This window comes from Sander lucioperca, chromosome 23 (genome assembly GCF_008315115.2).
Source record: "Sander lucioperca isolate FBNREF2018 chromosome 23, SLUC_FBN_1.2, whole genome shotgun sequence".
NCBI classification, from domain to species: Eukaryota; Metazoa; Chordata; class Actinopteri; order Perciformes; family Percidae; genus Sander; species Sander lucioperca.
In genome coordinates, this window is record NC_050195.1 from 6,273,705 (window position 1) to 6,284,040 (window position 10,336).

At 43.1% G+C, this 10,336-nt stretch overlaps 1 protein-coding gene across 1 annotated transcript in view; it reads left to right on the forward strand.

Moving 5' to 3' along the window:
- The first annotated feature begins 510 nt into the window (after positions 1-510).
- Positions 511-10,336, forward strand: part of LOC116036902 (calponin homology domain-containing protein DDB_G0272472-like) — a 32,438-nt gene continuing 22,612 nt past the window's right edge. Inside the window, exons 1-2 of the mRNA XM_035998320.1 lie at positions 511-1,072; positions 5,494-5,568. Of these exons, the coding sequence (XP_035854213.1) occupies positions 892-1,072; positions 5,494-5,568 (256 nt within the window). The 5' untranslated portion in view covers positions 511-891. The remainder of the gene's footprint in view (positions 1,073-5,493; positions 5,569-10,336) is intronic.

The window sequence follows — 10,336 nt, forward strand, 5'->3', positions numbered from 1 at the left end:
AAAATATTTACACATTGAGATTTTTGATAAATAATCATCAGTAATGTGGATATAATGACTAAGTGGGTAAAGGCAAATAATATAACAGCTACAACAGTCTGGTAAGTTCAGAAAATAACATCACTTTACTGTAATGCAGCCTTTAAAACCAGGAAAAGACAACAGTTATGCCATATTATGATATCCAAAATCTAAGATGATATCTAGTCTCATATCACGATACGATATAATATTGATATATTGCCTAGCTCTAATTGTAATTGTAATTGTCTGTATATATTGTATGTGTGTGTGTGTGTGTGTGAGAGAGAGGACAAACAAGTGTCAAGGTTATTTGGTGGGCTATTCTGTCCTCTCTGGCATTTCACACACACACACACACACACACACACACACACACACACAGTGTCCCAGGCTCTAATAATAGTGTGGATCAGGTTCTGTAACGGTGGACTGTAGTGCTGAGAGGAAGAGGAGGAGCTCTCTCTTTCTTCTGCTTGGCTCAGACACCTTCTGTCCTCCTCCTCGTTCGCTGCTTTCCACATCGGGCGATCAAACTTTGGAATATTAGTTCTTTTGGGATTGTTTTCATCTCTTTGCACCACCTCATTGATTCAGTACTTGTACTTTATACACTTTTTGTGAAGTACTTTGTCATGTCTTTTGGAAAGTTTTAAGTACTTTTTTGGTGACTTTTTAAGTCGTCTTTTTTCAGTCTGGTTTCATCAGGTACTTAAACATCGTGTGTTCGTCACTTCGTATTCTGAAATAAATATTGTGAATTCATTTTTATGGCGGTTTAGTGTGCAGTGTGTATCTGCCGTCTGGCCTGGTTCTGGCCTGGCTCGGCCCTGTTTTTTTTGGGGTTTCGGCTGAGATCGGAGACGGTCCATGCAGCGCTACCGCCATTATGGCTCCTCCTCCTCCTCTTCCCCCTCCTCTGCTCCCGTAGAGGAGATCCACGCCGAAGAGGAGGAGGAGGAGGAGGAGGTGTTCACTGAAGAGGAGGTGTATGAGGAGGAGGCGGAGCCGCTGATACAGGAGGAGGCGGAGCCTGCGGTGCAGCAGACAGGTAGGATCGGTGTAGAAGTAAAGTTTGACCCGGTTTGATTTGGTTGTTATCAATGGCTGGGTACCGAATTTGATCACCGACCGAATTGCCACCTAAGTATCGGGAAATGCTTCGTCATTCAATACTAGGGGCCCTATTTTAACGATCTATAAGCGCACGGCGTGAAGCGCCTGGTGCAGGTGCGTTTAGGGCGTGTCCAAATCCACTTTTGCTAGTTTGACGGCGGAAAAAAGTGTCCGTGCGCCGGGCGCATGGTTCTAAAGGGTTGTACTTAGTGTCTTCATTAATCAGAGGTGTGTTTTGGGCGTAACATGCAATCAACCAATCAGAGATCATCTCCCGTTCCCTTTAAAAGCCAGGCGTGTTTGGACCTTGGAGCATTGCTGTTATGATGGAGGATTTGCACCGTAATATTTTTATTAGTAATCTTCTGCATGTGTGTGTGCTGCTGTGCGTCCCTGTGTGTGTAACAAGCATAGTGTGCGCTCGCTGTGCACGAGCCTAGGAGCATTTTACTAATGCTCTGTTAAAATAACAATGAAATGCTGCGTTATTGACTTTAGACCAGGTTTTTGGTGGTCAATGGTGCGATCACTTCCCGCTGCCTCAAGATAGCAATACTCCCAGAATGCACCTGAACACGCCCATGGGCCACAGATGGGTGCAGGTGCATTTGCTGTTTAAACAACGTGGGCGCTGGACGGGAAATTGACAACTGCGTCGGTCTTAAACTAGCAAAGACACTTGCGTCGGGCTTGGCGCTGCGCCGGGTGCAACATGGGGCCCACAGGGCTGCACATATACAATATATCGTTTTTTATCATCATCGCAATATCAGCTGCCGCAGTAAACGCATCACAAACGTCTGCGATGTTTCCTTTTTGTGTTATTTGAAAGAAAATATTGGCAGAAAACTGCACTTTTTTTTTTTTTTTTTTTTTTTTTGCTGTGTTTTTTTGTGTTCAATTAAATGTTTAATTTGTTCCGTAACATAATGTTGGAAATGATTTCCTTTTTTATTCGTTTTAAATTCAACAAGCAGTTATTTGTGTGTTAGAGTACTGAAAGCAGCAGAAACTAATAACACTTTAATATCTGTTTATTTATCGCGCGGAATATCGTCATCGCATACTTTTCTCATCCTTTTCTCATTCAATACCTTTTTATAAAGGTACACTGTGTAGGAAGTTCTCCCATCTAGCGGTGAAATTGTATTTTGCATTAAAACGAATAGTGCTCTCTAGCGCCTCGCTTTTTCTAATGCGTGTTGAAACTACGGTAGCCGTTATGTGTCACGTTGCCTTTTTAAAGCAGCCATATTATGCTCATTTTCAGGTTCATAATTGTATTTTAAGGTTGTACCAGAATAGGTTTACATGGTTTAATTTTCAAAAAACACCATATTGTTGTTGTACTGCACCGCTCTCTCTCACTGCTGCAGATCCTCTTTTCAGCTGGTCTCTGTTTTAGCTACAGAGTGAGACCTCTTTTCTTCTTCTTCTTCTGTACTATCTTTGATTGCACTCGCACATGTGCAGTAGCTCAGATGTAGATCATGTCAGCTAGCTAGCTCCATAGACAGTAAAAGAAAGGCTGTTTCTACAACGTCAGTCAGTTACAAGGCAGGATTAGCTGGGAGACTTCTAAATGAGGGCGCACATGGAAGTAGTTCTTTTGTAGGTTATGGTGAACTTGTGTGTGTTGTAGCAGTGCTTTGCTATTGAGAACGAGGTAGCATGCTAGCGTTAGCATTAGCGTTAGCATGCTAACGCTACGAGCTAATGGTTGCGGTTAGCCAACTCGTTTCAGCTTGTGACGTCACAAGCCGTGCCGATTTTGAACAGCTCACCCAGAGACTGAAGGCAGGACACATTCAGAAACCGTATCTCACTCTAAACAGCATGGGTGGATTTTTTTCAAAGTTTGTATGTGTGTGGAAGCACCAGAGACACAACATAACTCCCCAAATCCCAGAAAAAGTGTTTTTTTCATAATATGGGCACTTTAAATCCCTTTTTCGCTTTTTTGGTGACGAGGATTCCTTCTCCTGTGGCTCGGCATAAGTACTATCCTCCATTATGAACTTAAGGGCAGTGACAAGCGCCTCTCACTGATCTCCTTCTCCGTCTCAGCTGGTTTCAGTCACGTGACGCTGGCTCTGAACGAAAACGCGTTGTGGATTAGCTAGACAGGTACTCTAGTGCTCTATGTCCCTCTCAGCCATTATAGGTTTTCAAAACGACATGGAAGCCTCCTTGGACTTGCCCGTCCGATGTAAATACAGATAAGAAATTCTTCACTTACGAGGATAAGTCAGATCATTGGCAGATGTCATTTTACACCAATGAGGACATATTTATGAATGATGACATTGATTTTAGCTAATAAAATACTTCAAACACTACACAGTGTACCTTTTTTTAAGGAGTAACTCTCATCAGCGTCACTGAGCCAATCAGCACTCAGCATGCTTCTACCAAGATCTAATAATCTTTGTGATTGGCTGTCGTAGAGACACGCAGGAAAAACTCAACGTTACTCAGAGGAGGCTCACGTAGTCGGAGCTGAAACATAAATAAAAAGTCTAGGGCTGTCAGCATTAACGCGTTAATCGCAAGGGCCGAGCATAATGCATTAATTTTTTTTTAATCGTATTAATCACATGCTGCCATTTATTAATTTATTTTCACTTCTCAGCTTTGCGTCGTGCCTAACAGGCGACTATTTTGCCGTACTTCCTCGTAACACATCCTGCTGCTGCAGGAATAGCAACACGGATTTCGGTGCCTCATTCCGGTGCCACTGATATGTCTGCTCTTCTCTCTGATGCTCTGAAACAGACGTTACACAAACATTGCTGCACGTGACGCTAGTTAACACTATACTCAACAACAGCTAGCGTTAGCCTACCGCTAGCTAGTTAACACTATACTCGACAGCAGCTAGCGTTAGCCTACCGCTAGCTAGTAAACACTATACTCGACAGCAGCTAACGTTAGCCTACCGCTAGCTAGTTAACACTATACTCTTCAGCAACTAACGTTAGCCTACCGCTAGCTAGTTAACACTATACTCTACAGCAACTAACGTTAGCCTACCGCTAGCTAGTTAACACTATACTCTACAGCAACTAACGTTAGCCTACCGCTAGCTAGTTAACACTATACTCTACAGCAGCTAACGTTAGCTTACAGCTAGCTAGTTAACACTATACTCGACAGCAGCTAACGTTAGCCTACCGCTAGCTAGTTAACACTATACTCTACAGCAACTAACGTTAGCCTACCGCTAGCTAGTTAACACTATACTCTACAGCAACTAACGTTAGCCTACTGCTAGCTAGTTAACACTATACTCTACAGCAGCTAACATTAGCCTACAGCTAGCTAGTTAACACTATACTCTACAGCAGCTAACATTAGCCTACAGCTAGCTAGTTAACACTATACTCGACAGCAGCTAACGTTAGCCTACCACTAGCTAGTAGCTGGATTAAACACGGTTACAATGCTGACAGCTAACGCTAAACGGTGTAAAGTTTGTCTGTGTTTTACTGTAGAGGATTCAACAGCGGGATGTAACAATCTGCAGCTGCTGTTGTCGGAAAAACAAAGACGTTGCGTTCAATGAAACTGGTAATTTACAGTCTCGTGGTGCATTCAAAGTTGTTGTTAAATGCCCTTTTCCCATCTGGTGGTTGTTTTTGTCATTCAGCAGCTATTTACTAGTGAAATAAGTTATTGTTATAGTGATTACATTATTATTAAACATTTAATTTTGACGATATGGCCTTAGCAATAAACAAGCCGTTCTTTGATGTCGCCAACTGTTTAGTACCCTTCTTTTTTTTAACTTTCTTAAAAAGTATCGGTTCAGGCACCGTTAAGGCACCGGTACCATTTTAAAAGTACCGCTTTAGCACCGGTATCCAAACCAAACAATACCCTACAAACCCTAATATTGACTCTAGATTCAAATGTGTGACTAGATTAAATATATAATTAACAAATGCAAATCTTAAAATCAAGTTCAAAAAGTAACTTTCTTTGCATTCATTTGATTCCCAATCAAGATCCACTGGTAAGAATGGCTTTCCATTGTTAATATGGACTTAAAAACTGTTCTGAAATGCAAAATAATAGAATTTTAATCATGTGATAAAACATGCGATTAATCGCGATTATTTATAGAAATTCAACGATTAATCGCGATTAAGAAAATGTAATCGTTTGACAGCCCTAAAAAAGATTTGTGCCGTAATGTTTACTGTTGTAATTTCTTTTTGCTTTATAAAACTGGTATGAAAACAAGAAGGTTGTTTAGGAACCGGTATCGTTGTCACGGTATCAGTATCGGGACAGGTATTAAAAATGTTTTAACGCTACCCCGCCCTCTTATCTGGCCTGGTTTGGCTCGCTTAGGAGGCGTTAATGAGGAGGAGGTCGCACAGATGAAGGAGGAAGTGCAGCCTGACGTCCAGGAGACGGGTTGGAAAGGTTTGTGAGCTTGGTTTGGCATGGATTGGTTTGGTTTGGCATGGTTAGTGGGTGTGCTTATGAGGAGTGAAGCTCCTTCAAGCATTGCTGGATATGTCTGTAGGACTTTTGTTTGTTTTGTAGCTCAACATAGTTTGCTTTGTTGTGGTTTGGTGCACTGTACAGTATAACATGCTTTAATGCAAACTCAATACATCCTGTAGCTTATTTTCAAAATAAAAGCCTTATTATATGTTATATAGTAGCGAAGAAGCCACAGGAAGTCTTGAGTGAAATTTGATCCAGGGAAAAATCCTGATTAGGCACGGCATGGTTTCTATTTGGCCTGGTTTGGCATTGGTAGACAGTGTTTAAAGAATTCTTTTGGGCATTTTTAGGCCTTCATTTTCACAGGACAGATGAAGACATGAAAGGCCGACGGCCCTGTCTCTGATTGAGCATGTCAGGTCGGCCAAAATGAAGGCCGACGGCTCCTCCAGTGGACCACGGCACGGAACACACCGACCAGACTCGAGTCACCGACCTCGCCAGACGGTCCAACGGCCGATTATCGGCCCGGTGTGTAGCTGCCTTAAGGCTACCTGAACACAGGAGTCTCCTGGATAATGAAACAACTCATGTTTGCCAGTTTAAATAATAATTATTTCAAATAAAGGTTTTCGTTCAGTTTGGCACAGCAGATGGCTCTAAACACGGCGGCGTCCGTGACTCTCGGCCATCGTTGTTGGGATGAAGACGCCAGAAAGAGCTGTCATAAATTCAAAAAGCTTCGCCATTGTAGGTGTCATCGTTGGCGAATTAATCTGAATTAATTATCGTATCGGGGTATTTTGTTCATACCTCCCATCAGCTATTACAAGCACAAGTAACAGATGTTGAAGCTCTGTGATTGGATATATTGCCTTCGTTTTACATTTTTGTCCACAGTTTTGTACCTTTTTTTTTTTTGTTTTTTTAACTAGATATGTTCCTACACAGCTGTCTATCTTTACCGACAATTTCCACTGGATCCGGAACGTCTCCGGAACGTCGACGGAGTCATTAGGTTTCCATTAAAGTCAGTGTGTGTATTTCCAACGTCTGCGTCCCGACTCCGTCCCAGCTCCGGCGGTCCCAGCCCTCCAGAGCAGATACCCAGAGCTTCTATTTTTGCCGGACGCCGGAGAGCTCCGCAGCAATTCAGCACACGGCAGATAGTGCGGGACAGGAAGTCGAGCACAGAAACAAAATAAAAATCCGGTTAATCTTCAAAATAAAATCCACCGTGCTCACGGCGGATCATATTTCCCTGCACTACACCTTGAAAACACAGCTCAGAGTAGTTTCCCCTCTACTCCTCTGGATGGAAACTAACTGGTGGTGGTTTTGTGGTTCTATTCTACGTGAATTCGTGAGATCTCGTGGGTCCTCGTGACTACAGCTGTCAGCCGTGCCGCAACAAATCCGGACCTGGTGGGTATTGACAGACCAGTGGAAATCCACAGTTGGACTGATGTCTGTCCAAAACTTTAAGTTGAAGAGCTCCAACATTGTGTTTGAGAGCGTGAATGGGATTTTTTTTTAATCTCTGGATAACTTTAATTGAAAACCTTGCGGATGTCTTTGCGTTGCATCGCTGCGGTATGTGACCTTTTCCCAGGATGTAGGCGCCACGTGTTTCTCCTGTAGGTTTATGTTTACTTGCAAAGCAGCTCTTGCTGCTCTATTGGTTGATATTCCATCTCTTGCATTAACCGTACTTTTAACCTTTGTTGTCTTCCAGTCGACCATGCAACTTTTTGTTATTTAGGGTCCAAATTTTTGGCGTTTTTTCCATTACATGGTACCTGCTCGACTCGCCTCGACTCGACACACTGTGCGTCCGTTTTCCATTGCAGACCTTAGTACCGCCTCAGCGTGGCTGGTCGTATGCCGGCTCGACGCACACACCAGCTCACAAGTATAAACATCAGGCCACTTGAGTTTGTTTTACAGTTCTGTGGAGGCTCCACGCAGAGCTTTCTCCTTAGCCTGTGTAACCTCTATGTAAAAGTGGCCTGATGTTTATACTTGTGCGCTGGTGTGTGCGTCAAGCCGGCCATGTGTGTGTGTATGTAGGATACGGTGAAAGCTCTGCCTGGACTGGAGCCTCCGCAGAACTGTAAAACAAGCGGCGCCGCAGTAAACTGCCGTGACCTAACGCGACACACACACAGAACATCGAAGGTGTGTGTTGTTGCCAGAAGACACATTTAGTTTCTAAAGAAGCTGGAGGCAGCAAAAAAAAACACACAGCTGGCTAAACTGTTTAAAAATAGCAGGTTTGTTCAGGACACCCCCGTCTGTCGCTTTCACGTCACCTTTTGGTATCGCCTCAGCTCCCTGGGAACCTCGACTGAGGAGGTACTAAATAAAGTACCTGTTAGCAGGTACCAGGGACTTTTTTTCGTAATGGAAAACCAAAAAAGTAGAGTCGAGGCGAGTCGAGCAGGTACCATGTGATGGAAAAGCGCCATTTGACATTTTTGTCACTTTTATCCCAGTATTTTTGTCACTTTTTCCAATGTTTTTGTCCTGCACTATTTTGACATTTTTTGTATTTTTTTTTCCTCTCGTTTTTTGAAGCTCTTTCTGACATTTTTGTCACTTTTTTTCAACGTTCTTTTGTCATTTTTTTTTGTTCAAATGCTATCAAATTGAACCCTCAAATTCAATGAAAATAGTGAACTGATTTTGTTTTTTTTTTTTTTTTTAATTTTCAAATTTCTGACATAGAAACTTTAAGAAAATGGGTTTAATTTTTTTCTTTTTTGGGCATTTCTGCCTTTATTAGAGGAAAGCTGGGACGTGAAAGGGGAGAGAGAGGGGGGGAAGACATGCAGGAAAAACCGTCACATGTTGGATTCGAACCCTTGCCCTTCTGCGTCGAGGAATAAACCTCTGCACATGTGCGCCCGCTCTACCAGCTGAGCTAACCGGCCACACAAAGTGGGTCAAACAAGAGGGTAAAATAAAACCTTTCAGCACACATGTTGTCAGAAACCTCGCTGATGTCTTTGCGTTGCATCGCTGCGGTAAAGAGACCTTTCCCAGGATTTATTGCTTTTAGAAACTCCTCCTTTTGCACCGAGAGTGTAATGACGGACCGGACTATTTCAGGTTATTATCTTGAAACATTACTCAACATTAGTCATTAATCAGGCGCAGTGATAAGTATATAGAAGCAGACGGCTGTTGTCGTTCACTCCGGCCTTTTCAGTCCTTAGTGGAGGACAAACAGCTGTTGTCATCTCTCTCTCTCTCTCTCTCTCTCTCTCTCTGTCTCTCTCTCTCTCTCTCTCTGTCTCTCTCTCTGTCTCTCTCTCTCTCTGTCTCTCTCTCTCTCTGTCTCTCTCTCTTTGTCTCTCTCTCTCTCTGTCTCTCTCTCTTTGTCTCTCTCTCTCTCTGTCTCTCTCTCTCTCTCTGTCTCTCTCTCTCTGTCTCTCTCTCTCTCTGTCTCTGTCTCTCTCTCTCTCTCTCTCTGTCTCTCTCTCTCTGTCTCTCTCTCTCTCTCTCTCTGTCTCTCTCTATCTCTCTCTGTCTCTCTCTCTGTCTCTCTCTCTCTCTGTCTCTCTCTCTGTCTCTCTCTCTCTCTCTGTCTCTCTCTCTCTCTCTCTCTCTCTCTCTCTCTCTCTCTCTCTCTGTCTCTTTCTGTCTCTCTTTCTCTCTCTCTCTCTCTCTCTCTCTCTCTCTCTCTCTCTCTCTCTCTCTCTCTCTCTCTCTCTCTCTCTCTCTCTCTCTCTCTCCCTCTCTCTCTCTCTCTCCCTCCCTCCCTCCCTCCCTCTCTCTGTCAGGGTCATGTTGTCTCTCACTCTATTCCTGGCTTGGCCTGCCCTTTCCGGCTGTCACCATATTGTCTTTTTCTCGTGTGGCCCATGGATACATAATAATAATAATAATAATAAAGCTTTATTGCAGACACAGGTCCATATAACACAATACAGTATACATAGTATAAAAAAGAGATATAAAAACACATAAAAAATTGCATATTAACCTATAGGATACACAATAATACATAAAAATTGCATATGAGCCTATAGGATATAAAGGCTGCTGCACCAATGTCGTCTTAACCTGGAAGTGTATCTATAACAACTTTTCAGAGGGCTGACTAGTGCTTCAATAATGTGGTTCTCTGACTTGTCCAATCGACACATAAAACTAAACATCAATTGTCTTAAGAGTGCCTCACACGTTGGCACTCCAGTGGACACAAACAAATGACTGGCACTCTGCCACCTAGGGACACGGAGCATCAGTCTCATTGCATCATTGTCTGCTACCTTGAGCCTCTGCATACTCTTTTTCTTATAATTAGACCACAATTGAGCAGTATATAACGGTGTGATGTAGGTTCTAAACAGAGAGCACTTCACAGAGTCAGAGCACATAGAGAACCTCCTGATATATACTTGAACATACTTGATATTCTAATGGAAAGAAATGTAGCTCCAAGGGCGTAACTTTGGGTTCAACATTGGGGGGGGGGGTTGAGATCTACTACTATCTAGGGAGGTCCCTGAACATGTCTGCATGAATTGATATAAGCGCAAAAACATCAAAAAGATGTCAAATGTATGGTTGTAGAACTACATGAAGCAGGTCATTTCCTCTGGCTCCACCTACAGCCTGTAGTGTGATTTGCAAAAATCCACAGCTCCCTGTTCAGATGCACCAATCAGGGCCAGGGGGTGTGTCTAACTGCGTGTCAATCACTGCTCATGCACGTGCATTCATTCTCCCTTGT